Source organism: Sarcophilus harrisii, chromosome 2 (genome assembly GCF_902635505.1).
Source record: "Sarcophilus harrisii chromosome 2, mSarHar1.11, whole genome shotgun sequence".
Lineage (NCBI taxonomy): Eukaryota > Metazoa > Chordata > Mammalia > Dasyuromorphia > Dasyuridae > Sarcophilus > Sarcophilus harrisii.
This window is the reverse complement of record NC_045427.1, coordinates 22,145,940-22,173,132: the sequence shown is the minus strand read 5'-3', so window position 1 is coordinate 22,173,132 and position 27,193 is coordinate 22,145,940. Positions and strand designations below refer to the sequence as shown.

At 57.2% G+C, this 27,193-nt stretch overlaps 3 protein-coding genes across 4 annotated transcripts; all 3 read right to left on the bottom strand.

Annotated features, from left to right (window-relative positions):
• Positions 1-1,139: 1,139 nt before the first annotated feature.
• Positions 1,140-5,880, bottom strand: LOC111718738 (atherin-like). Its single transcript, XM_031949209.1, has 4 exons — positions 5,816-5,880; positions 4,793-5,048; positions 3,888-4,610; positions 1,140-1,632 (listed from the first exon to the last, which is right to left on the bottom strand). Exons 1-4 carry the CDS (start codon positions 5,878-5,880, stop codon positions 1,621-1,623), a joined length of 1,056 nt encoding a protein of 351 aa, XP_031805069.1. The 3' UTR covers positions 1,140-1,620.
• A 19-nt stretch (positions 5,881-5,899) lies between these two features.
• On the bottom strand, positions 5,900-19,185 carry MAVS (mitochondrial antiviral signaling protein). The gene is made up of 7 exons (XM_031949749.1): positions 18,853-19,185; positions 16,426-16,555; positions 15,825-15,999; positions 14,778-15,046; positions 13,806-13,959; positions 8,723-8,961; positions 5,900-7,949 (listed from the first exon to the last, which is right to left on the bottom strand). The coding sequence occupies exons 2-7, from the start codon at positions 16,540-16,542 to the stop codon at positions 7,392-7,394; spliced, it is 1,512 nt and encodes a 503-aa protein (XP_031805609.1). The 5' UTR covers positions 16,543-16,555; positions 18,853-19,185; the 3' UTR covers positions 5,900-7,391.
• Positions 19,186-22,522: 3,337 nt separating this feature from the next.
• Positions 22,523-26,908, bottom strand: AP5S1 (adaptor related protein complex 5 subunit sigma 1). Of its 2 annotated transcripts, XM_023495280.2 has the most exons (4): positions 26,330-26,907; positions 25,982-26,200; positions 24,322-24,516; positions 22,523-23,678 (listed from the first exon to the last, which is right to left on the bottom strand). In XM_023495280.2, exons 3-4 carry the CDS (start codon positions 24,495-24,497, stop codon positions 23,252-23,254), a joined length of 603 nt encoding a protein of 200 aa, XP_023351048.1. In that variant the 5' UTR covers positions 24,498-24,516; positions 25,982-26,200; positions 26,330-26,907; the 3' UTR covers positions 22,523-23,251. The 2 variants fall into 2 exon arrangements, with proteins under 2 accessions (XP_023351048.1, XP_012395993.1); XM_012540539.3 differs by lacking the exon at positions 25,982-26,200 and having other exon boundaries at positions 26,330-26,908.
• Positions 26,909-27,193: the final 285 nt, after the last annotated feature.

Below are 27,193 nucleotides of genomic sequence, written 5' to 3'. Positions count from 1 at the left end.
TCTCATTTTATGGTTAGGCGTCAGGTGAGGAAAACAGAGGAAGAGGTCCTTCCAGGCCCCCCCACTCCACTGCTAGTGCCTCCTATTTTTACACATATGTACATTAAACGCAAGCATATAGGATCTAAATCTCCATGCCCGCTTTTTGTGCATTTTCTCTCATTACAACACAAGAGCCATGAAAACAAGGACTGCCCATTTCCCTTTCCTTGCCCTCAGAATCCTGTTTGATGAACGGTAAGTACTTAAATGCCTTTTCACTGATGCACATTAAGTCATGAGTCCCCTTAGTGGCTGGGACAGAATTTAATTCCCATCTCCCTCCCTCCAGGTTGCCTGACTAGCAGGTAGAAGAGGGATGGGACTGGGGTCTGGGTGGTTACAGAAAACCTTTGGGCCGACGAGATATGAAGGGGCAGGAACAGAGGCGGAGGGCCAGCCGGGTCCGGTGTTAAGTGGTACCCACAGAAAGTGAGGACCTGTGACTGGACAGCCCGTGACCCTTCTCAACCAACCATCAAGCCTCTGCCCCTCATATTCTCCAGCTGCCATGTCTTTATTAATTCAACAAACACTTATTAAATGTCTCTGCTGTGCCAGGCACTGAAGATAAGACAAAAAAACAAAAATGAGATAATCCCTGTCCTTGAATTTACATTCTATTAGGAGAATAAAACAGGTCCCAGGAAAGTCAACATGATGTAATGTTTGGAGGGGAAAACATTAGTGCCAAAGCTTTACCCAAGTAGTAACAGTAAGAGAGCAGCATCTTGCCTGAATTCAGCTAAGTTGGGAATACAGGCAGTTTCTGGCCACCAGGGGCTCAGAGCCGCGTGTGAGGGTGGAGGCAGGAAAGAACGGGTTTATAACTGGGCGATACCTCTTTCCTCTCCTGGGCCTCCTTGTCATTGTCCTTCCTCCTCCTAGCTGAGGGTTAGAGACAACAAAGGGAAACCGTATAGCGTTCAGATCTTTGCTAGTCCATCAGGTTGCATGATTTTGGAACATGGGAACAAAGAAAGAGGTTATCCTTAAAAAGGGACAATTGTGTCAAGTATTTATTAATGGTTCAAGAAAAAAAAATAGAACTGAGAAGTGCTGGATGTGCTGTTGTGGTGGAAGAAGTAAGGCACAGAAAAAGATGTGTACGGTATTTTATTGGAATTGACATTGGAAATAAGGCATTGAATGGTTTACCACAGGAACAACCTTTTTGGGGCAAGCCCACTGAGAACAAGATATTGTCAGGTCCTCCTGAAAGACAATAATTATCGATATAATTATGTAAATTTCACAAAGCATTTTGTAGATTGTCATTTGTAAAACCCTGTACTACAGATAGTATCATCCCCAATTGTAGAGGAGCTGAGGTTTAGCAAGGCTAAAAATCAATTTTAAACGAGTCCTAAGTTCCCAATTCCAAATCCACCATGCTAGTTATAACACAGCTCTTCCGACCCACTGACCCCAATTTTCGCCCTCTCTCCCTCCATGCTGTGTGTGGGATAACACATTGAAGCTCCCAACCTGCATCCAGTGCTGAGGAATGAGCAGAGCATAGGAGCAGCACCTTTAGGTCAGGCGAGAGACTGGCCCCTTAGGCAGGATTCTTCCTCTTGCTCATCCCTGCAGCTTGGAGGAATGTGGATGGCATTTGCACCAATCAGAAGGCTGGGAGCATAACCGGCTTAACCATACTTAAGGGAGGGAGTTTTAACCAAGCCCCTTAAGGAGTCTATGGTTAGATTTCAGGGAAATCTATGAATTTGGTTCAAATTTTTTTTAGTAATTATTTCCTATAATTGATTTCCCTCGTCCTCCAATAGATTTTAAAACACGACTTTGAGGTTCGTAGGCTTCACTACTGCTAAAGGGGCCCAGTATAAAAAATACAGGTGAAGCATCCTTGCTTCTAGAACCTCAGGCCAGAAACCCGAGCCTTGCCTCCCGCCCGCCATCCAAAAGCTTTGTGGCCCATGGTAGCGTAAGGAAGCAGCACAGGATTGGAGTGAGAGCACCCGGCCTCAACTCTCGGTCTCCGGCTTCTCCCACAGCCTCAGAACTGGAAGGAGCTGCTCACTTCAGGCTTCTCCTGCTCTAGAGGACTTAAGGAATCCAGTTCTGTTCAGAATTACTAGTCCGGCTTGAAGCAAGAGGGTTGGACCAAATGACCTCTGATCCCTTTCAAACCAGTCACAGAAACTCAGAGTTGGAAGGAACCTCAGAGGCCACCCAGTCCAACCAACACCACCCAGAATCTTCTTTCCACTGCACCCGCGCAGCGATCCTCCAGGATTTGCTTGAAGATTTCCAGGAAGGAGCCCGGGATTCCCAAAGCAGCCCATTTCACTTTTCGCTAACAGGCTTTTCTCCCCAGGTCAAGCTTTGGGTACCAGCCTCTTGGGAATTTCCACCCTTGATTCCCCATTCTCTGGGGCCAAGCGGAACAGGTCTATTCTCTTTTCCTCATAATGGCCCTTCAGGTATCTGAAGGTAGCTCTGATATGCACACATGCCCCCCCCCCCCATTCCTGGTTCTCTCCTGAGGCACGTATGACTGCGCCCATCTTCCAGACCCCACACCACTCGTGGCCGCCCCACCCCCCCATGGAACCCGCCGTTGGGGCCAGGATTCCTCACATGGAGCGGGGGTGCCAGAAAGGATGTGGGAGGCCCTGCCTGGAGAATCTCTCAGTCCCGAAATCCCACCATTTCCACCTCTCTCCTCCCCAGGCTCGTGTGAAATCCAACCTGCCACCAGCGGGTGTCTAACAAGGTGCATCGATCTCTCGTTAAAGTTGGGGCGGGCGGGGAGGCCACATGCTCCTGGCAGAAGGGAGGGTCCCGGGACCACAGATTGGGGGGGGAGGGGGTTGCTTGTTTCTGAGGCCAGAAAGTCTCCCCCCCATCCTACAGTCTCCTGCCTGCCGCTTGGGGAGCCCCGAAAGCCCCGGGCTTGAGCCCCCGCTCTGCCTCCTGGCCCGGTTACCGCCCGCCCCTGGCCTCTGGCTCCCCTGTAAAGCGAGAGGTCTGGCCTTTGACCTTAAGAGGCGTTTAAATCTAAGCTCCTGCTGCAAGGCACCGCCTGGAGAAACCTCTGCGGGGAGGTGGGGAGAGGGAGCCTGCAGTAACGTTCCTTCCATTTTCATAGGCCCAAGAGCTAAGGCTGGAAGGAGCAGATGTAGAAACGGGCCGGGGGTAACCGGAGGTGCCCAGAGCTTCGCTGGCACTAGGCGGGACCCGGCCAGCGTTGGAGGAGGGGCGGCAGCAGCCGGACCCGGAGGCAGGTGTCCGCAAGGCCCGGGGGCCGGCATTTCCCGGGTCTCCTGCCTCGCCCTGGGCAGGGAGCAAGAAGGGGGCGTTCCGGGGAGCGCGGCTCCGGGGCTTCCATCGCCTGAGCCCGGGCGGGGGTGTCCCCCAGAAAGCCGGGCCCTGGGTCCGGAGAAGGGGCTCCTCCATCCTCCCCCGGTACATGCCTCCGCCCAATGGGAAGGAATCACAGACCACGGGCGCTGCAAGGTCCCCTCCTGGCTGGGTCCCCGGAGCCCCCGGGCCGGCGGGGGAGCCGCCGCTGCTGCCTCGGGTTATGTAAGCCAGGCCGTCCCGCCGCCTCCGGCGGGGGCAACAAAGAGTTAAGCACGTGCGTCACCAGCGGCGTCACCAGTTACCAAGGCGGTCTGGCAGCGGGTTTCTGCAGCCCCCGGGACCGGGGATGGACACCCTAGGGAGCCGCAGAGGCCAAGTCCTGGGTCAGGAGGGCCCCTTCCCCCCTCCTTCCCCAAGAAGCTTCTGGAGAGCCTGGAAAAGGGGCGAAGGTTCCGCGATTTCCCATAGTCTTTCCCCCTCCATCTCCCTCTACTTTCCCCGCCCCGACCAACGGGACTTACCATCAGCAGGCGCCCCGCGGGGCTGGGATTCGAGCCCCTTTCCCGGCTCCCGCGGAGGGCTCCAGGGCGGCGGCGGCTCGGAAAGGGCGGCCGGGGGTGGGGGTGGGGGGAGCAGGAAACGGGAGCACTTCCACGCCGAGGAAGGTGGAAGCGGGAAGGGAGGAGAGCCAGAGACCGCGAGCCGGAGGGCCCCCTCCCCCTCCCCCTCCCCGAGACGGATGCAAGGAGGGGAGACGGGGGAGGCCGCGCGGGGGCGGGAGGACAATGAATGGGGGGCCGCGGAGGCAGGGCGGCCCCGGGGACGGGAGAGAGCGCGGCTCGGCGGGCGGGAACGGGAGCGAGACGGGGGCGAAGGCGGCGGCGGCCCACGAGGCAGCGCGCAGGCCGGCCGGGCACCAGAGCGAAGGCAGCAAGATGCCGATGGAGAGGAAGCAGCGAGAAAAAGGGGAGGCGAAGGCGAGAGCGCTGGACAGAGAGGGGGCGGAGGCAGCGCCGACTGCGGGCCAGGGGCGGGGGGCTCCCGTCACTCAGCCGCGCGGCCCCGCTGATTGGCTCAGGCCAGCGCCCGCCTCCGGCCCGCCGAGGGAGCGGGGGAGGCTCCGGCCCCGCCCCGCCCCGCCCCGCATCTCCGGAGAGCGCAGCCTCCCGCAGTGCGGGCCAGCCTCGCTTTCCGCAGCCTCGTGCCGCCTGCAGGCCCGGGGCAGCCTCGCTTTCCCAGCGTTCCTTGCCTTAGGGGTGAGCGGCCCGCCTCGGGCTGGCCATTGGGACGGAGGGGAGCCCCTCCCGGGAGCTCTTTTGTAACGCGATCTGCACCCAGCCCCCCCCCCCCCCAAGCCGAGGAATCCAGCCCCGCCCCTCAACCTTTGGTGGGGCCCGGGTCAGTTCCCCGGGAGGGCGGGGCCTACACGCTGCAGGGCGGAGGAGGCGGAGCGGCCTAAGGCCAGTCCTTGGGACCTTGGCTCCCACCCCGGGTAGTGGGACCGGGCCCAACGCCTCCCACTGTCCTCGCGCCCCCTCCTCTGCCGCAGGGACACTAAGGTGCAAAACTTCCCCAAAGGCAGCTGCCCCCGCCCAGGCCCAGCACAAACGCTCGTGGCCTTTCTCGAGGTGGGGGAGACATCTTCCAGGGCAATGATGGGGGGCACGGAGACCGAGGGGATGCTCAGGGGAGAGGATGGGCGTGAAGGCGGAATGGAGGAAGGAGTAAGGTTTAGGCGGGCGGTGCTTTCCAAAGAAAGAATGGGGAGAAACTTGGAGCTGGGACCCCGCTCCCAACCGGGGAACAGAGGCACAAGGTCATACTGGGAGCAAGTACCAGGGCGTGCTGGGAGCCCGGCTTCTCGGATTACAAACCTTCCGCCAAGTTCCCTCTCCTGGGTGGCAGAGGTGACCGTGGCTACGTCATTGCCCTGCAGTGCCTCAGTTTCTTCATTTGTAAAATGGGAAGGATCTGAGGGTCTGTGCTACAGTCTAGGCCTTGATTCCTAAATGACTCCAGAACTTCGGTGGAGAGGGGACCAGAGGCATCGCAGGCTGATGCAGTCGGGAAAATGACCTGAGCCCAGGGAAGCTCTGAAAAATGGAGCCTGGAACACACTGCTCACCCTCTTTCTCCCCCCCCCCCCCCGGCCTGCTCCCTCCATCCTTCCCACACCCCCGGGTGTTCTGCAGCCTCCCCTGAAGTCCCGGCAGCCAGTGACAGGGGCACCCCTTGCTGTCCATTTCTCCAAACAGCTTTATTGTAGATACTGGCAAGCAATCGCAGGGTTCCAGGGCGTGGCAGTGGACACAAGAGACCCACTCCCTATCAACCTTGCTCTAAGCTGTGCAGAAAATGGGCCCAGAGCAGGAGACTGGGCTCCCCACGCTCCGGCTAAAGGGGTTAGAGGGGAAGGATGATTGGCCAGGGGCCGGGTTTGACGGGTCACCTGAAGCTAGGGCCTGGCCTGGCCAGCGAGGAGACAGTACCAAAGTCCCCCTCAACCTTTGCCATGGCCCTTTTTCAGCCCCTCAGTCGGGTCATCCCTTCCTTTCTCTCTAGACCAAGTGCTTATTCATCTACCGGGATTACACAGTGCGAGTCCTCCTCTAACTGGATAAAAGGCACCCAGACCCAGGGCTGCCCCGGCCCAAGGCGAGCTTCCTGAGGTAGGAAACGAGCCGGCCTCAGAGGCAGGGAGTGACAGGCCGACCACCCAAGGGGAAGGGAAGCTGCAGGCGGCCAGCGGGGATCCCTTCCCAGCACGCGCCTGGCAGAGCAGATGCACAAGAAGCTGCTTGTTCTCCATCTATTCCTCACTGCCAGTGTGGCCCCCGGGGGCCGGGCCAGGGGACCCCTAAGAAACAGGAGCGAGGGGGAGATGATGTGGTGGGCTGCGTAATCCCTCTAGGAAGAGGGTGCTGGCACCAAACACCAGCTGGCCACGTGGGTCCCACAGGGACCCGAGGTGGGCAAATGCTGGAGGGGCTAAAGCTGCCCAGCCTGAGGTGAAGGGCAGTGAGGGCCTCAGTCCTTAGTATTGAAAGTATAGAAGAGACTGGGAAAATCATCTAATCCCCATTTTACAGCTAAAGAAACTGAGGCTCAGAGAAAGTGCCTCAGCCAAGGACATGGAAAAGTGGCTGAGCTGGAATCCGACCCCATAACTCTCATTCCCTCTCCAGGGGCCGTGGGACTGGAAAAGGGATGGCTATGGACCAGATGGGAATGAGTGGGATGGTGAGGAGAGGACGATGACAGGGGAGCTTTGGGGGCGGCCGAGGAGTCCTGGCTGGCAGGGGGCCGGCTCCTCGGGCGGGGCTCGCCCGCAGAGACGGCCTCTCTGGGAAGGCACTAAGCCCCTGGCCCGCTGGCACTTAAGGGTTCATTTTCGGCAGGGGATGGGATTGAGGCCTGACACCTCCTGTTTCCCACTAGGTTCCTCCAGGACCAGGATCCCCTCGCACTTCCTGGGCAGGTCTAGCACAGGGGGTCTCACCGAGCGGCCCAAGCACCTGTGGGGGGGCACTCCACCAGCAGGCAGAGGGGTGGTCACCGAGACTGGGCTGGGCACCTCCCATGCCAGAGAAGTCTTTCCTTCCCCTGGCAGCCCACAGCCCGTGTCCGGGGGCGCCCCTGTCCCCTCTGCCTCCTCTACTAGCTGGACAAACGAATGTTAGAGCTGGACCAGAGAGGGCCGGCTAGCAGGCCACGGTCCTGAGGACCGAGCAAGAGCGTGGCTAGCCACTGCAGAAGCTACAGCTGGCACAAAGCATGGGGCCAGGGCCGGTAGGGGTGCAGGCAGCCTAGACTCGGGCCTCCCTAAGCCTAGGGCCCTTAGAGGCAGCTCCTCTGACTGCCTCCTTTTTACAGAGGAAGCAGTCCAGGGGCCTCAAGCACCCTTGGCCCAAGGGGCCACCCCAGGAGCCCAGAGAGCACAGGGGGCCACTCCCTCCACCTCAGACGGGGGACAGGCCACAGGCTGCGATGATTAAAGGGAAGGGAGGGAGGGGCCTGGGGGCCCCCTACTTCGGGATGCGTTTGTAAAAGATGGCCACGGCCACGGAGACGAGCAGCACGGCCACTGCAGAGCCCACCCACACTCCCCAGGAGCTGTCCCCACTGGGACATTCTCCAGGCTGGGCTGCAGTATCTGGTGTCTGGCCCAATCCAGACCCGCTCCCAAGGGGGCTCTCACTGGGCCTCTCATCTACATGGAGCTTGAGGGTTTCCTGGAAGGGGCTCTTGGAGCTCTCGAGCTGTTTGGGGGGGCCGCTGGCTTCCGGCTTCCCTGGGGAAGGCCCACTGGTGACCGAAAAGTAGTCATTCTCCTCGGGGAGATTCCCAGGAGTCGAGCTTTTGTGGAGGGAGCCCACGCTGCCCGAGGAGCCGCTGATGAGCAGGCGCTCAGAGCCGCCGGAGTAGGGCTGGTCATCGCATGACTGAAGCACCCCGGGTTTGCTCATCTCCACCTCTTCCGCATGGGGAGGGGGCGCCTGCCTGGAGGCGGCTGGCCCCGGGGACGCCTGGGGCGTCTGAGCAGGGTGGGGAGAGCTGGGGAACTTCGGGGCCAGTGGCGGCACCTGCATGGAAACAGAAGCTGGGCTGTCACTGGGACGCCGGGGCTGGACGTCAGTGGGGAGGAGGGCCTGAGGCTGCTGCGGCCAGAGGCCCAGGGGCACAGTGACCGCAGTGTGCCTGTGGCTGCGGGCCTAGAAGGCCCCCCCCAACGAGCACAGCCTTGTGGATCAGATCCATCCTCTGGGGCTGGGTGAGGGAGGGGAGAGGACCGGCCCAGAGTCCTAGGGGATCTCTTTAGCCTGTCCCCCCCTCCCCTCACACAGGGTAAAGAATCCTGCTCAGACTCCAGGCCAAATCCTGTCCTGGAAGTTAGGAACTACGAGACCCAAAGGGACAAAAGCTGTCCTGGGCCCATCCCGGAGACTGCTCCTGGTCTCGAGGCTCTCCTTCCCCAGAACTCTGTGCACCCAAGGCAAGGCAGAGCCGAGATGGCCAGAGGCTGAGAAGTCGGACAAAGGGAGAAGGGGGGCAGGGCCTTCTGGGAGAACTTGGGGGAGCAGCCAGCCTTGTCCCCCAGACCCAAGCCCGGAGGCTGCAGGGGGCCACCTGCCCAGCAGGGAGGGATCCTGAGGACCCATTCCATCAGGGCCCAGGTGAGGGGACAAAGGGGTGAGGATGGATCCCTCCCTCGGGAAGCTTGGGGCCAGCCCTGCCCTGCAAGTCCAGGGTCAAGGGCGACAGTCCAAGCTTGCTGGGGCACCAAACAGCTGAGCCCAGAACCACTGACCCCCTCCAAGAACGAGGGACAGCCTTGCTGCTGGGGAGGAGAGCTTACCTTCGGGGGCCTGGGGATCCTGGTGGCAGGCACGGTGCCCTCAGGCAGCTCGGCGGCCTGGATGGGAGAGGCAGCCCGGAGCCGGTTTTCATTTCCCCATGAGCTTGTGGGGGAAGAGGCTTCCCGTGGGGAAGGGGGAGGCTGCAGTCCTGATGCTGGGCCTGCCTTCTTAGTAGAGTGAGGCACAAAGGAGACAGATGGAGAGAGGGGGCCTCTGGATGCTGGGAGAGACACAGAACCTGGGGGGGAAACACAAATGCCCAAGACTTGTCATCGCTGAGCTTCTCCACCGCAGCTCCCCCTTCCCGAACCGGCCCCCTCCGATTTTCCAGACTGCAGCCCCATTTCCCAGCTGCCTCCTCCCCTGAGGGCTGCTCCTTCTGGACCTCCCTTTGCACACGACGCCCCCTGAGAAATGCTCCCTGGCTGGCCGACTGGGAAGAGGATGTGGGGATTCTCCAGTGGGATGAGGGGCTCAGGCTCAGGCGTGGCTTCAGAGGCCTAACAGCTGACCCCTCTCTCTCGGAGCTCTTTGGGCCCAAGGCCACAAGAGAGGAAGCTGGCGGTCCCACCACCACCCACCCACTGACAATTCAGCCTGTCCAGTCTGAAGAGGGAGGCCCTGCCTGGCACACCCCAATGCTTATCAGCCAAGAGCCCACTCTGCTCAGGGACCCCCAGCTCCCGCTTTGCCTCTGGCATGGAATCAGCCCAGTCCCTCTGCCCTGAGCCTGTCATCCACTCCAAGATGGCTCCTGTCAACACCTATAACCCTCCTATTTTGGAGCTAGGAGGTCCCAAGCTGCAATGGGCCAAGCTGACGCCAACTGGGAATCCAGTCCAGCACCAGTATGGCAAACCCCCATCAGGGAGGGAAGAGGAAAGAGAGTCTTTGGGAAGGGCGCTAAGTCAGAAGAAATGGGGCAGGCTGACCTCCCGTGCCCCCATAAGGGGCTGCCGAGCTCCCAGCCAGCTCTGATATTCCCCAAGCTTTTCCTGACCATTCTGGCCATCCTGCTTTGAGAGATCAGTGTCCCCCTTAAAAGGAGATGAGCCAAACTAAACACCACACTCCAGCATAGTCCAAGCAGAGCAGAACAGAGGAGGTTGGAATGGTTTGGGAGCACTGCCCCTTCTGCATGCTCCCCATCCCACTGCTGAGCCAGGGAAAGCTCATAATCCATTCATACTTCCTACTGTTTCCTCCCCGACCTTATATTTGTAAAGCTGGGCTTTGGAACCTCTGGTCAACCTTTACCTTTATCCCTATTGGACTTTATCAGCCTGTCACTGGGAATTCTGGGAATCCCATCTTTTATGCTAGCCTTGTGTCATCTTCAGATTTGATAATTACACTTCTGTGCTGCCATTGATTGACCCAAGTCACTAATTAAAAATGCTCAAGTACACTAGAATCAAATACCTCCCCATCCCCCCAACCCCAGCACTCCACTGGACACTTCTGCCCAAGCTAACATGGAACCACCAACCACTAAAGTCCCACCATTCAACCATCTGTCCGGTTCTCAATGCACCCTCTAATTGTATTATCATCTAGTTTGGGGCTTCTTGAACTTGAGACCCCTTTTCAGCCAGGAAACTTGTTAACGACCCCAGGTACGTAAAATAGGCGCATAAATTGAACATTTGCTGATAATAAATCATAATTTTGTGACCCCCCACAAGAGGTTGCGACCCAGTTTAAGAAGTTTTGATCCAGTCCACAAGAATTCATCCAGGGGGCTCTCAAAATCCTCCGTATTTGTCTTGAATATTCATTGCTTATTAGCTATAGCAGTTTGCATTTTCCAATGCAAAGCCATTCTCCTTGGCAGAGAAAGCACATGCAAAAAGAGTAGAGTAGTTGGATCATCTCGGTCTCCATCAGCAAGAGCAACAATAGGTTGTTTCGTTGACTTCTCCACTTTGTTATAGGGAATTCCTCCTGAGCAAACTCCCTCTACCAATGTGTGAAGTGTGGAGAGCTGCCTGGAGCACTAAGGGTTAAGTGCCAGGATCAAACTTAGACCCCGATTCCGGCCTCCTGGCCCTCTGACCACCTTGTCCTTTCCTTTCCTCGCCAGCCTCGGACGGCGTCAGACCCACGTCCACCTTCTTCCCTGCCTTTGCCAGCATCTTTGGGGCCGGTCCTCTCACAATCTAAGGCGGTCGGCAAGTTTCCTAGCGATCCACATCAATCTCTTCCGATACTGGGAGCTCTTTCTGAGATTTGCCATCCTTCCGGGCCTGGCTTTATAGAATTTTAATCCAAGGATTCTCTTTATGCTTCCTCCGAATCCTATGAAACTTAATTCTCCCCAAATCTAGGATGCAGGTCAGTCTACAGCCTGTCCTCTCCTGCTCTATCACAAACTGGAGGAAGTGATCACTTCCTTTTAATGTGTCCATCAATTCTATCCCTACAAGTTCTTCCCTGTGAGAACTGTATTTCCCTTTTTTTTACTTTTTGTTCTCCTCCTTTCAAAGAATGAAATTATCATGAAGACAAGTCAAAAGATGACCCAGCCTTCTGCTTTGGAGAAAGATCTCCTGGGGATGCCGAAGCTCTCCCATTCCCCAATGTGTCGTCTCAGGGCCAGGATTGTGGCCTGAAGCCCCACGTCCTGCTCTATCTCTTCCATCAACAGGTCAAGTCCATGTCTGTCTCTCCCCTCACTGATTTTGACCCCTTTCACCATGCTTCTCTCCCCAACCCCCTGGCTCTTAGATTTCCTCATCTACTTTCTGCCATACTTTCTTCACACAATATATTCATGTTCCCCAACCACTTTTACTTAGGGGGTTCTTCTGAATAAGGTGCTGCCTTCTAGAACTGCATTCGGTTTCATCCCCTACACCTTTGGCCTCCTGGGTCAGGACCTCGCCTTGCCTGCTCCCTAGGCACCTATGCCCTGACATCTGAGACCTGAGTTGTAATTGAATTGTACCGGCTCCTTCCTTGAATTTCATCTCCAGGAAACTCCTGGCCGTCTCACCTGCTCCTCTCTATGGTGTCGCCCTTGGGGAAGGTACCGAGGCAGTTTTCACACTGTTTGTTTTAATGCCTTTGGATTAGACTTCGAGACACTGGCAGAGTTCATTCCTTATGACCAGAGTCGGGCCGGCCCCATCTCTGACCCAGGAGTCTGTTACTTTAAGCGGTTCAGGATTCCAAATACCGTCCTCCTGATGCCATCCTCCTCCCATCCTTGTCTCCAGACAGTACCAGGAAGGAAGCTCCACCTGCATCCCGAGCCTTCAGCAACTTGTCCGAGGTTCGGACACTTTGGTCCGTGAATACACGAACACATGTGCTGTTATATGGCGTGGGTATCTATGTGATGGATGGATGTATTCACTCTGCACCTACATTATGTCTTCACACTTATCCCACACACATACACTGAGGCAGTGGAACAGTGGACAAAGCTCAGAAGACCTGAATTCAAATGCAGCTTCAGACCCTTCCTAGCCGTGGGACCCTGAGCAAGTCACTTATGCTGGGCTCAGTTTCCTCATCTGTAAAATGGAAATAATAGCACCCACTTCCAAGGGCTCTGGTGCCTGGGACACAGTGCTTAATAAATGCTTGTTCCTGTTCTGATACATGTGGACGTGTCCTGACCAACCAGGCCCTGTTAGTGTCCTTGTGGCTGCCTTTGGAGACCTTCCCAAAGGCTGAGTTTTCTTCCAGACCTTCGGTCTGTCCCTAAAAGGCCTCCTGACAATCCCCTTGTCAGAGGCAGCTGCTGTTCCCCTCGTTCTTTTGATGACTTGGGCTTCCTCTCCTTGGGCTCCTCTGTCCCACACGTGGGGAGGCTCTGGATCCCAGAGGGGGAAGTTTGCTAGAGAAGGCCTGCAGCTGTTTCATCCTTCCATTTTTATCTTTAAATGCCCGTGGGATGACTTTGATGAACCTCTCACAGGCCTTCTTAAACTAGACTGGCCTTCTGTTGCTTTATGAAGATATAGTTTTTATTCATCTTTTTAAAAAATTTTACAAGTTTTATGATCAAAACCTGCTCTGGGAACAAATTTTTTAATAAATTTATATTCTAAACTGCTACTATCTTTGTTCTCCATCTTTGCACTGTAAGTAAATCAAGGCTTTGCTACTTTGGTTACTTTGATGCTCATTTGATTTCCTTGTTAGAGCAACTGATTTACATTGGTTGATTTCTTTTCTTTTAGCCATTACCCATTTTTCAGTTTCAATTACTTGTTTGAAGAAATTGGGTTTGGATTGTTTTCATTATTTGTGCTTATAGTTTTCTGATTTTTATTTTTTTCTAGGGTTTGGGTTTTTTTTTTTTTTGGTTTGTTTTTTTTACTGTTTTGGATCTTTTCTCTGACAAGTCAGCAGTCTGATTGTATACACAGAGCTGAGAGGAATGACAGTCAATAAATAAACCTTTAGTAAGTGGCTACTGTGTGCCAGGTACTACTATACTAAGTACTGTCAGAATAATCAGCATGCTGATACTACAAGGAAGACCTAACTGGGAGGTTCTAATGACTTAAGTTTCAAGGAGAAACAGAAATCCCCACATTGAAAAAAAAAAAAGTCAAAATATGCTGGAGATGTTGCTCAACAAACTCTTCTGGAACTGACCCATTTCACAGACTGAATTGTTACATTTAGCCAAAAAACTTTATGAGCAGGAGGAGAGCAGACCCAAGCCTGACTGGTCAGAACCACTGGCTTCTCTGACGGCGGAACCATGGCTTTTCCAAATGACATAATCAACATAGAATGGAAAACAGTTCAAAGCATGCTGGGTTTGCTGCAGTGGCTGGGCCTGGTCATGACTCTGCAGCACATTTCTATACTCGTCATTTGGGGTGAGGGGACTCTCTTCTAACATCCTCCAATCTAGGACCCCAGGATGCTGCCAGAGTAACACAGACAAGGTAATGGAGAGAGCTGTTGGGGATCCCAGGCCAGGGAAATCATGGTGGTTAAACCCACCATAGGGTGGTACACTCAACTCCGGGAGAGTCCTAGTGCTACTCCCTCCCTCCAGAAAGGTTATTTGGCCCCAAATTTGGGGTCCCAACCTCCAGGACCGAATGGCTACCCTACCTGGAGGGCTGTCACCAGATCCTCCGCTTGCTTTGCGATGTTTTTTAGTGACTGTGGGGGCAGGAGCTGAGAAAGGAGAAGAGCGTCCAGAGGAGCTCTGGGGGCTCCTGGATGTGTCCCCAGAATGCCCAGGATTCAGGGCTGCCCCTGAGACCTAAGAAAAGGAACATATTAATAATGAGTCTAATTCCTTCAGAAGCAAACAACCTGAGACGGTGGAAAACTTAGGAACCAGGACCTCGGAGCCCACCCCTGCTGCTTTCTAGAGCCATGTCATTTCACCTGGGTCACTTTCTTCATCTGTAAAGTGGGGAAAGGAGCTGTACCACTGACCCAGCAGTTTTGTGGTGACATCAGCATTTTAGAAAACCATCAAGTTCTGGTAAAAGTGAATTTTGATCATTAAGAGACTCTAGGGAGTGTGGTCACATACACGTGTAACCCTCGGCCTTCCAAGGAAACCAAGGAAACCACCCACTTCCCTAGAACCCATTCCAGGTCCTCCCTGCTTCTAGAATGACCATTTCTCTAATTTCTAAGCCTCTTTAAACAAGGATCAATCTAGTGTCTGGTCTAACTTTTTGTCCTGGTGAATTAAAACATACATGCCCTTTCCCTCAACCACTTCAGGAATAAATGGGGAAGTGGTTTTCCCCCATTCTTTCCGTCTCCCTCAGTCTCTCTGACCTTCCGGAGGCCGCCCTGACGGAGTCTTCCCCGGACATTCCCAGCCACGCTCATGTCTCCTCCTGGGAACCCCAAGCTCTCAGCGAGTCTGGACCCCAAGTCTGGCCCTCACATTGTCCTTCCCAGACTGCCGGTCTCAGTTCTGTGGCGCCCCAGCCCCTCACGGCACCTACTCTTGGCAGACTCCCAGCTGCTCCTCCCAAGGCCCCAGAGTTCTGCTCTTCATGAGACCTGCAGGCCACTTGGGGGGTCTGGAAGCCCTCGGGTGGGAAGGAAAAGGCATACCTCTGCCTTAAACTCCGGTGGCTGCGTGTCCTGGATGGGGGCAGTGTAGCCGGCCCCGGCCTCCCCACTCTCCAATTCTTCTGGATAACCATTGTAGGCGGTGTCAGGCAAAGAGCTGGCTGCTTTGGTGGCTGGGCTCCCGCTGGCAGGTAGAAGGGCCCCCGGGACCCCAGAAGATCGTGGGGGAGTGTTTAGGGACATCGGCTGGTTTCTGGCAGCCTGGCCAGCTGGAGCAGAGGCAGCAGAGCCTCTGGGATGGTTCGGGAACCCTGCAGAAGTTGGGGAGTGGGAGAGGAAGAACAGAGACAAAGAGGCTATTGAGGTTACAGGCTGAAAAGATCCCAGAAGTCATGTACACCATGGAGCCCAATGGAGAGGTCCAGTGTTTCATTCTAAAAAAAAAAAAAAAAAAGGCCCAGGGTAGGATGGGGGAGTTGTTCACGTGGAGGTCCCAGCCATTCCAGACTCTCTCCCTCCGTTGCAGCACCTAGTCCTTTCCCAGGACTCCTCCCCCAGCCTCAGCGCCCCTGCTGGACTCTTCTCTGCCTCACCTGGGCCTCCTGGAATCTCCCTCTGGAGAAGCCCTCTCCCTTTCCCTCCCCCCCTTTACTCTATATCTATTTCTATTTACTCCTCTTCCAGCTTCATTTCCCCAGCAGAATCCTTTGAAGGAGGGGATTTTTAAGTGGCAAGTCTAGCCCATTGGCCGTGGCCGTTCAGTTGTTTTCAGTCTGGTCCCACTTGGCAGAGATACAGGAGGGTTTTGCCATTTCCTTCCCCAGCTCATTTTACAGATGAGCAAACTGAGGCAGGCTGGGTAAGTGCCTGGCCCGGGGTCACACGGCTAGTGAGGGTCTGAGGGCCACCTGGAACTCAGCACAGCTCCTGACTGCAGGCTCTCGGGCGCTCCCTCCTCCCCCCGTGGCCACAGCTGGGATACAGAAGGTATTTAATAGATGCTTGTAGAATGAATAGCCAGAAGATAAATAAAGGCTGTTGTGGAAGGAAGGGCCGGGGGCGAGGCCTCGAGGGCGGGAGGGGACTCACGGTTCAGGTTGGAGGTGTAGACATTCTCAATTTGTTCCGCGAGTTCCGAGTGCTCGCACTCCCTCAGGGCAGTGATGAGACAGATCACCCAGCCCGTGCGCTTCCGGAGGTGGTCAAAGAGCTTCCACACGCTGTCCCGGTTCCCATAGCGCTCAATGTAGGCCCGGAGCTTGTCCTGGAAGGGAAGGTTGTGCCCACGGTCTGTGGCCCCCTCCCAAGGGCAACCACCGGCCCCTGGACGCAGCGATTCCCGGCCCAGGACCCAGCGATCCCTGGCTCCAGGACTCAGTGATTCCCGGGCCCTGGGACGCAGTGATTCCCGGGCCCCAGGATGCAGCCCCACCCCTGATGCATCGATCCCCAGCTCCAGGACTCAGCGATTCCCGGGCCCAGGATGCAGCCACCCTGTGAATCCCGGGCCCAGGATGCAGCGATCCCCGGCCCCTGGATGCAGCAATCCGGGGCCCAGGGCACAGCCACCCTGCGAATCCCGGGCCCAGGACACAGCGATCCCCAGGACGCAGCGATCCGGGGCCCAGGGCACAGCCACCCTGCGAATCCCGGGCCCAGGACACAGCGATCCCTAGGCGCCCTCACCTACCTGGTCCGCTGCAGTGAGGCAGGGCAGGTGGGACAGGATCTCCAGGACGTCGATGCGGAAGAAGTGACTGAGGTGCAGCCGAATGTACTGCTCCGTCCGGTCCTCCGCCAGAGTCATCGTCACTCAGGTCCTGGAGTGGAGAGGGAGACCTGATTCGGACCCTGCCTCTGGCGATCTGGGCGGCCTGGAGAAGCGCATGTGGGTGGGGCTGACTAAGGAGCTAAAGCCCTGCCATGTTCGGAAACCGCAGATCTTAAGGAAGGTGAGCGAGGATGGGGGGCCACCGACGGGAGCTCCAGTAGAGATGGAGGAACACCCGGGGAGGCTCCCCGAGATTGGAAGGCTTGCCCCCATCGGGTGACAGATGCCGGTGGGACACCCAAAACCCAGCTGCCCCTTTCCAAAGAGTGAGGACGGATGCTCAGGGAGACTCCAGTATTCTCTTCCCCTGAGGACCTTCCACAATCCAATGTGGTCCAGATGGTCTGGGAAGTCTGGTTTGGAGGCAGAGGGATGGACCAAATGACCTCTGATCCCTTTCAAACCAAATACAGAATGCCGAGTTGGAAGGAACCTCAGAGGCCACTTAGTCCAACCAACACCTGAGAGTAAGAGTGTGGACAAGGCATCTTGCAGCCATCCCCTGGAAACTCAAGAGGGCCCAGGAGCCTCCTCCGAAGCTTCCCCCACACCGAAACTGAAAAACCGCTTCTTTGCCACACCTGCCCCTCACCCAGCTCTTCCTTCCAGGATCAAACAGGGTAGAAGAAAGCCCGGGTGCACACAAAGTACCCTCTGGGTCTTCACAGCAGGGACCCATCCTTCAAAAGGTCCTCATGTACAGGGCAGCTGGGGGGGGCGCAGTGGGAAGAGCACTAGCCCTGAAGTCAGGAGGACCTGAGTTCTAATCTGACCTCAGACACTTAACACTTCCTGGCTGTGTGACCCTGGGCGAGTCACTTACCCAAACTGTCTCAGAAAAAAAACCTACTCATGTACCATGACCTTGAGGCTGGTGCCATCTTGATCACCCTCTGGATACTCCCATTGACCATCAAACTTCATAAAGTCCCCCTTCTAATGGTCCCACCAGGGACCTCCCCTTCTTATTCTGGAAGTCCACATTAGCGTCCCTGGCTGACATACTCTGCCCGTGAACCCCCCAGATCTTTTATCAACCCTTGGCCAGTCTTCTCCCTTCATCTTGTTTTAGTGCTTTTTAATCCAAGTGTGAAATTTTCCATTTCTCGACTAGGCCTAACGTTCGGGCCCATCCCAAAGGTGCCCCCGCTACCCTTCTGCCCCCTCACGTGTCACCCACAGAGCTGAACCTCTCCGATCGCTTCGTCCAAGCCAGCGGCAAAGCCGTTCCCGGGCACAGGGACAGGTGAAGACCCGGGCCCCTCCCCACTCTATTCTTTGTGCCTGGCCCTCTGCCCAGCTCTGGATTCTGGGCTGGATCATCTTCTGGTCCCTAACCCCCCTCCAGAGGAGCAGAGAATGCTGGGATTCAGGGGGCTTACAATCTCGCCAGGAGAGCTTCATTCCTTTGGGGGTAGAACCCTTTCCCAAAGTCCTAGTTTTATTCATTTATTATCATTATTATTAAGTGCCCGAAGGGCCCGCGGAGGCCTGTGGGAGGACAGCGGGGGAGTGACTTCTGGGAGGCTCCGGAACCGTAGCATCTCGCGGCAAAGCAACCTTGGGGGCGCCGCAGACTGGAGCAGGGGGTGCAATTTCCGGAATGACAAAGATTGCTGCGGGTCTTCTCTGGCCCCCACCCCCGGTGGAAGGTGGGGTGATGGGAGCAGGGTCGCTGGCGGGAGCCTTGCTGTCAGAGGCCCTGGCCGGGCCGGGAAGGTCTGAGCCTCAGTTTCCTGGTCTGTAACATGGGGCTGGCGTTTGTGGGGGGGCCAGGGGAGCTGACCAGGAGCAGCCCAGGCCCTTTCCAGGCCGCCTCGGAGAGCAGGGAGGTCCCGTCACCGGGAGCCGGAGAAAACAAACAGCTGCGGGCCGGGCCGGGCGGCGGGGCCTGGCAGGTGCCCATCCTAGGGCACAAGGAGGGCGGCAGCTGCCCGGGGGCCCGAGGCCGCGGCCACAGGCGGGAAGGGATGAGAAGCACGGGCTGGGAGGCGACTGCTCCGCGGCGCGGTGCTGACCCGGGGCCAGGCTGGGCGGGAGGAGGAGGGCGCGGGGGCCCGGCGGGCAGAGAACCCTCGGCGCCCTCCCCCTCCCACCTGCTGCGTCCGGAGCTTCCCTTCTCCCGGTCAAGGGCAGAGGGGTCGCCCCCGGGAGATCCGGGGTGCGGGTGACAAGTTTCCCACGTGCCGGGGGGGGGGGCGCTGCCCCCCCCCGCCGCTGCGCGCGCGCCTTTGCCCCCCCCCCCCGCCGCAGGGGGCGGGGGCCCCGAGCCGCCCCCCTGCTTACCTGCGCCCGGGGCCCGGGGCCCGTCCGGATGCCAGCGGAGGCCGGGGATGGCGCAGCGGGCCGGCCGCCTGGGACGGGGCTCGCGGGCGGGGCCAGAGAGGGGCTCGCGCCCGCCCTCCCGGCACGCGCCCGCCCTCGCGGCACGCGCCCATTGGCTGATGGGCGAGGGGGCGGGGCCTCCGGGAGAGCAGGAAGGAGAGACAGGGAAAGGGGCAGGACCCAGGCAATGTGACACCAATCGGGAAACAGCCGCCGGAGCCCCCGCTCCCTCACCTCCCTCTGCGCGCTCTCCGGCGCACTCACACGGCCGGGGGGGGAGGGGCACTGAGGGGGGCTGGGACACAGAACACGATACGGGGGGGGGGGGGGGGGGGGGGGGGGAGGAAGCGGCGTCCCCGGGGCACGGAGCACAAGGGGGAGGGGCGGGTGCCTGAGGAGTCCGAGTCCGCCAGGGGTCGTCCCCGAGGCCACTGTCTCCCGGTGACAAAGTCCGAGGATGGGAAGGGCAGGTTGGCTCAGAGTCTCAGTTCTGGGGTGCGCCGCGCCCTGGCTAGGGGCGGGCAGGGACGGGAGGGCGCAGCTCGGTGGGCGGGAGAGGGTCGGCTGCCCTAGCCCCGCCCCCCCCGGGCGCCCTCCCCGATCCGGGGCGGGCGAGCCAGGTCAGTCTGTGCTCGCGCCGCTAGGGGGCGCCAGGGTGCCCATGGCTGGGCCGAGGTCTGGAAGCGCCGGATAAGGGCTCCGGGGCCCTCCCAGGCAAAGTCCCCCCTGGGTTTAGTTTAACTGTAAATAGGAACAAGGCTGGCCCCACTTCCCAGAATTGTGATGAGGACCAAAGGAGAACAACAGGACTCAAACCTATTCCCAGAACTCAAAACTCTTTGTATAGGAGAAAAGAAGTTACCTTTTTAGAATCCATGTAAACACAGAGTAGGTGCGTGGCATCTCAACACAAATGACACGTGCGAAAAAGGGCTATTTTCCGAAACAAGAAGGATTTCGTGACAAGTGGCTTGTTTTTGACCAGCTGTTGCAGCCTCTTTAATAGCTGCTGAATGGTCTGGAGTCTGCAACATTTGGCTGAAGTATATGAAGAGAATCAGAGATGATGTCGCACAGGGAGAAGGGTTCTAGTAGGCAAATAATGGGGTCCAGTGGCTGTCTGATGCCCCTGAGAATCAAATGTCAATAAGCCAAGAGCATCAAATGTGGAACCAGAAGAAATCAGGAGCTCAGCCCTTTCCTTCTCTTTTATTGACCACAGAGGCGTCTTATTTAGTCATTATGTCTGCCTCTCAGTCACCCCATCCGGGGTTTCCTTGGCAAAGATACATTTCCTTCTCTGGTTCATTTGACAAATGAGGAAACTGAGGCAACAGGGCGAACTGCCCAGTGTCACACAGTAAGTGTCTGGGACTGGATTTGAGTCTTCCTGAGCTGTAATTCAAACCCAGATCTACTTAGGGTAGTGAAGGATGTGGCCTGGCGACCTCCCTCTCATCTAATCCAATGCCCTGCTGACACTGGATACCAAGAGGGAAGGCCATGGGTCATGGCAGCTTAGCCCCTGACCCCTTTCCCGTGGCCTACAGTCCAAATCTCCTAACTGGTCTCTGTGCCTCAAGCCATCTTCCCGCAGAGGACAGAGGATATTCCTGAAGCACAGGGGCTACTTCCCTGCACCAACGCCAACAATCCACAATTGTGAGGACCGAATATAGACTCCTCTGCTGGCCATTACAGGCCTTCCACGAACAGGCTCTGTTCCCTCACCGACTCCTGACCGAGAACAGACTCATCGGTGATCGCTTCTAGCACCAGGGAGCATTTTATCCATCACTTTAAGGTTGCCAAGTGCTTTACGTGGTCTCTCACTGGATCTCACAGAATTCTGCCAATCCCTGGAGATTCAGACAAAGACTCAAGGGCAGCTTCTCTGCTCATGAGGAAGGTAGATCTATTGGGAGGAAAGAACATAGAGAAAATGGAAAAAACGATACCAAGCAATTTGGGAGGAAGGGCCTCCGAGTCTGAGGGGGTCCAGGGCTGCTTCCTGTATGTCTCATGTGAACCGAGGCTCTGAATAAAGCCAGGGATTCTCTGAGGTTGAGGAAGGTCAGAAAACCGGTACAAAGGTAAGCGGATGGAAGGCCACATACCGGAGGAGCCCAGTGTGGCTGAAATGTGGAATGGCTCTGGAATCACAAGCAGGAGATCCGGATGGTTAAGTGGAGGGAAAGGTGAGAAGGGCTTTAAAACATAAAGGACAAATTCATTTTTCTACTCTGGAAGTAAGAGGGAGTCACTATACCTTAAGAAGATCACTCTCAAAGGACTGTTGGGGAGGCTGGAGGCAGGAAGGCCAATTAGGAGGCCATGAGGGATGAGAAACTAAATTAGGGGGCGGGGGGGGGGGCTGCGTGAACAGACGGAGACATTCGAGAGATCTGGCAATGGGTTGGAGGGTCACACAGCCAGGAGTGGCTTGGGTCTTCCTGAATCCCCCCCGTTCACTGCCCCACTTAGCAGCCCTCAGGGATAAGCTGCTTAGGAGGTTTGGGATCAGAATACCTAGAGGCCAGGCACCTGAGAAAGTCCTCAGAAGTGGCCACATAGGGCCTGTCAAGGGCTGAGGACATCAGGGAGGGAGAGGAGAGGGCTCTGGCTGACTTCCTCCTCTCTTCCCCACGGGTCTTGGAGGGCCAGGATGGCCAGGGGAGGCCCAATGCGGGCACAGTCCAACAGGCTGGAGAGCTGCCCCTGGGCGCTCAGCACTGGCCGGCCTCTGCTGGCGGAGGACCCACTGGGCTGAACCTGGTGACGCTCCTCCTGGGACAAGCTCCATGCAGACCTGTGCTTATAGTCATTGGAGAGAGAGAGCCCCAATGCGGGGGAGGGACAGAAGATGCACCCCCACAGATGAAATCCCAGGCCTTCAAGGTTCAGGAGATCGCACTACTAGCAAAGGGGGCGGGGGGGGGGGGGGGGGTGCCCCAGGCCACCCTTGTGGCCTACTGAACCCTGAAGTCAACATCTGCCCCCAGGCACCCAGATCCTTGGCACTCTTTCTCATTTAACTCCCTTTGTTCTTCCTGCTCTAACTGGGGGGGTGGGGGGGTCTTTTCTGATCCTGGTTCAGTCCTTCCCACCTTGGTCTAAAGGTCAGCCCTCTGGGGGAGGCTGCCCAGCCTACCCCTGATATCCCATTTCCACCAACTCAGCAGTTCCTGAAGCTAAAATTCCTCCCTCCTCCCCTTAAGGGAGCCGTGAGGCAAACCACAAACATGGCTGCTGATCGTGCCTGGAAGCTCTGGTCCTGCTAAGGAGAGGAGGCTGCACAGGGGACAGAACCGACAGGGAGCTGGGGGCCCACGGTGAACCCCACCACTAGTTAGCAACTCTGGATCTGGCCAAGTCACTCCATCTTTGTGAGCAGCAGTTCCCTCATCCAGGAAATGAAGGCATGAACCAAAGGGGGCGTCCTGCCCGGCTCCGTGGGGCTGTCAGTCTGGGAATGCAACCCTTTTTCAGAAAGATGCTCAAACCCGAGGATCCCCAAGGGAATCAATGATGACAAACAGTAATAAACGTCCCCCACACCAGGTTAAGGACACCTCGGGCCCTGTGATCCTATTCGGGCAGGAGCACCCCGTTTCTCCATGAGGACACCCAATCCAGGAACAAGCTTTTATTAAGCAGCACTAGGTGCTGCTTATTAACCAGCTCTAAGCTAAGTGCCCAGGATGCAATCCTGCCCTTAAGGGAGCTTTCGTTTGTCCAGAACATGGACACAAGGAAGTATAAACCAAAGACAAGTGAATACAAACTCAAGTGGTCCAAGCTCTGGCCCCGATCTACTTCCCTGCTCCCCCTGACCAGACCTTATCATCAGCTGTCTATGGCCTGAAGGAGGGACAGGAGGTCAGCCCTGGGGCCAGATCCCAGTGCACCTCTTCCATGGCCGTCATTTTAGAAAATGCCCTCTCCCAATGAGGGTTTCTGGGAGCCACAGGGTGGGACACGTTAGCCAGCGATGGCCCAGAGCTTCAAACCCCAGAACCCTGCACTGTCACACAAGCCACAACCAGGGGTGACTCGGAGCCGTAGCAAGGCATGCGGTGGGGAGGCTGGAGCCGGCCTATGAGCTCCTGCACGGCAGAAGGGCCTACAAGCCATCCCGGATGCTGGGTTGCAACAGGAGGCGGCCTGAGTATCTTGCCAGCATCCATGTTTGTTGCCCCAAGCCAGGAAAGAGAGCCCTGGGTGGCTGGGGTCTCCACGATGGGTGGCTGGGGTCTCCGCGACCGATGGCAGGCCCAGAGTGGAGCAGCCCGAGTAGGAAGGTGCCGGAGCTGGGGACCGCGGAGGGCCGGAGGGTAGGTTGCCGGCCGGCGGGAGGCCCTCACCGGTACAAGCTGGCGCTCAGCTCCTTCTCCAAGCCCTGGACAAACTGGTCATTGAGAAAGAGCAGCTGGCCCTGCGGCAGGAAGTGGCCGAGGATGAGCTCGATGCGGTCCCCTCGGAGCAGGAGGTCGCTGCCCGACGACAGCAACTTCAGGTGCTCCAGGAGCAGGCGGCCGAGCAGGCGCAGCGTGCTCTCCGCCAGCAGCAGGTTCTCGTGGGGCTCACAGACCAGGACACAGCTCAGCGACAGGACCCGGAGCCACACGGCCACCTTGGCTTCCTGGAAAGGGTCCCCAGCTCGAAGGCGGAAGACCCCCGCGGGGGCATCGTGCAGGGGGATGGGCTCATCGGAGGACTGGGGGAGGACGTCCATGGGAGGCCGGCCCGAGGCCTGCTGCAGCAGCTTCCATGCCGACTCTGCCTGTCTGGGGGAGAACAGAATTCAGGCCCGCGGCAGGGGACCCCACTGTGGGCAGGCCTCCTCTGACGTGAGTCAGACCGAGCCCCCCTCACCTTGGGCCGAGAGTCGCTACTGCCCCTTTACCTCGGAACCAGTCCCTTGGAGCACCCAGGACTCAGTCTCCACATCCATCAAATGGAGCCCGGGGGCTCTTTTAAGGCTAAAAGGGGGCAGTTATTACAAAAATAAACACCAAGGCCACTGTTACGCTCCAACAAGTGGCCCACAGGCCTGGGCCTTCCCTTCTGTGCTGGACTCCGAAAGGCCAGCAGGGGGAGACCTCGGCCCATCCCTGCCCAAGCCTGGCCACCAAGCTCTGGGATCCTCAGAGTTTGGGGCCCTGGCCCTACCCTGGCGGGCTTGCCGGAGAGGTCCACTCATCCCACAAAGGCTGCTTTCCAGCCTTTCCAGCCTCCACTGTAAAGTGGGCACAGCAATGCCTGCAGGGTCCCTGGAAGCCAAGGGATGGATGAGCAAACCCGAAGGGCTCTTATCAGCATGGAGTGCTCCTCTCACAACATTGAGGGGGTCTTGATGTAAATGGGGGGACCCAGAAAAACGCAGTGGCACAGGTGAGCCCTCCGGGCTGAGCTGGGCTTTCCATTTACCTCGCGACAGCCAACAGCTGCTCCTTCCTGAGCAGTCTGTCCCTCTCTAGACCGTGCGGCCTGGGGTCATCCGGCGACCTCTCGGACCCAAAGACTCTAGAGTACAGCACCCGGCAAAATGCAGCGTCCCCCGTGGCCGCGACGCTCTGCGTGTGGATCAGGAAGGCGTGGACCATGGTGGCTGGCAGCTCTGTCCTACAAGGGAAGCCAGGACAATCAGAAAGGGAAGAGAGGGAGAACAGGGGCAGCGGGAAGCCCTGGAAGGTGCGCTCAGCCCATGCCAACCTCATGTGTACCAAGAAGAGCTAACAGAGCCTTTGGCCGCACCGGTCGGTGGGAAAGCCAATGGTTAGGGCCCAGTTCTCATGGGACTCAAACTACACGCCAGAAGCACTCGAAAAAGATCTCCCTCCTCAGAGAAACAAGGATGTCAATTCAAAAGGGAACCAAAAGCCAGCCTGGGAAACACTGAAGAAGCAGTTCCAGCCGACACAGAGCGAACCGCATGCTTTCCCCACTAATCTTTGCTGAGCTGGTTTTCTGATTGCAAAGGGACCTGATTCTGGAGCAGTCACTTTAGGGACTGTTTTTGCTGAACCGCTTTATTTGTTACCTGGAAGAGCTCGATTTCGGGGCAAGTGAAGGAGAACAGAGATATGTGATACATGTAAAAGGAGTCAAAGAGATAGAGGTTTCTTAACTTTTTTTTGGGGGGGGAACCACAGAACTCCGTTCTTGGGTGAAATCTGGGGAGTCCTCAGAATAATTTTTTAGGGGCAGCTGGGTGGCACAGTGGATAGAGCACCAGCCCTGAGTCAGGAGGGCCTGCATCCAAAGCTGGCCTCAGACACTTAACACTTCCTGGCTGCGTGACCCTGGGCAAGTCACTTAACCCCAACTGCCTCAGCAAACAATTTAAAAAATAATAATAACAATGAGCCTACAACTGGGGGAATAACTTCTCCCTAATAAGTGTCTCCATTTCCAGAGAATAAATAAATTAAATAAGAAAAAAATAAGACGAGCCAAGCTTAAAGGGAAACTGGCGGGAAGTAGGGGAATGAAGATGCGATCGGCATCTCATTCACTTCCAGATATACCTGGCCAGCCCAGCGAGCAAACTTTCTGGGCTAACAAAAGAGAAAAAACCAAGTCATGGGGCAGACAAGGAGCCACGTTCTGGGGCCCTCCCTGCGCAGACAAAGGGGGGAAATACATTTCTTCATCTCTGGCCCGGCTGATTCTTGTGAAAGGGTCGGCGATGGGGGGGACCATCTGGGGTGCTCAGAACTAGCAGCACAGTCAGCAGTGGGCCCGGGGACAGGGAGCCGGGGCTGGGGAGCCCCGACCCCAGGCCCGCCGGCCTCCGTTTCCCCATCTGTGCAATGGGGTGGTGAAAGAGACGGTCCGGGGAAAGCACCTGGCGGGGCCCTACAGAAACGCTCTCTATCTTTAGTATCACTTGTTATTCACTCGCTGCCAGGGAGTTTCGGGGCGATGAGCTGCCCCCCCGCCTGCAAAGACCTCTGAGGTACACAATCTAACTCTGGAACCCGAGGTCCTGAGTTCGAATTCAGGTTCCGCCACGTTCTTCCCACGCACGTCTTTCACTTTGCTGGGCCTTATCATTTATAGGATGGCAGGCCTCCGATACACCTACCTTCTAGCTCTCCTGGTTATACAATGCTACGGTCTTGACAGGTAGCAGAGGGATGGCTAGGATGACCCGATGAGAGGCTTCCGGGGTCAGGTGATCAGCCCGGCTCCCTAGCTCCGCCCTCCCCTGCCTTGAAGATCACGGGAGAACGTGAGTCCGCTAACGTCACTTCCGCACATGCGCTCTTCGGCCTCAAGTGCATCCTGGTTATTGTGGCCCCTCCTACAGCCGGGCAAGCACGGAGATGTATTTCCCCTTCACCCATCCCCCTCCTCACCAGATCGCTCCCCCCGCCACACACGGGTCCCCGACGCCGTCCAGGAGAGACCCTGCCTCCCGTCCCCCTCTTACCGGGCCCGGCAGCTTCGTGGGGCAAGACCCTGACGCAGCGGTGCCAGGACTCAATGGGGGATGCTTACGTCAGCGCGTGCGCGCCACATGGTCGCCCCGGGCACGAGCGCGCACTACGCACGGCGACACGGGGCGGGTCCGGAGAGGACTGTGTCCGGACAGTGGGGGCAGGGCTGCAAAACCTGGAGCGGGGGGGGTTAGAGTGGGGCCTCCGGGGTGGGAGACTGGGTCTCGGGGAGCTGCTCCTGTCCTTCCGGTGTCACCACACAGTAACTTTACAAAGGCAGGGGTCTGGCTGCCCCCTTTCCCGCTCCCGAGCCTGCCTGGGCCCTCTGTCACCGTGGGCTCCAGATCCAGACTCCGGTCCTCCGTGTTACTCCCCGAGCCTGAGCGCCCGCCTTTCCTGAGCCCCCAAACTGGGCCTCAGCGGCCGCTGGGAGGCCCCGCCCCTACCCAGAGAGCCTCGATTTCCGTCCTCTCCCTCCTGACGTCACCCGCTTCTCCAGCTCTCGGCTCCTTTGTACAGTGGGAGCCTCGGCCTCGGCGCTGGGAAGAGGGGACCTCGCCGCACGTGTCCGGGTCCCCCGCAGGCTCCTCCCCCAGACGCAATGATTTCTGGGCGTCTCGTTCCACGTTCGGTCTCTAATGCGGGCAGGGGTTCTTTCTTGGCCCGAATTGGGCGCCGTCAATGCGTGCTGGATGGAGTCGACTCCTTTATGATACGGCCATATTTATTATCCTTTTTTTTAATAGTATATATTTCCAATTACATGTAAAAACAATAACTTGTTTTTTTTTTAAGTTCCAAATTCACTCCCTTCCTTTCCCTCCGCCCTCCCTGAGATTTTAAGCGGTGGCAGATGA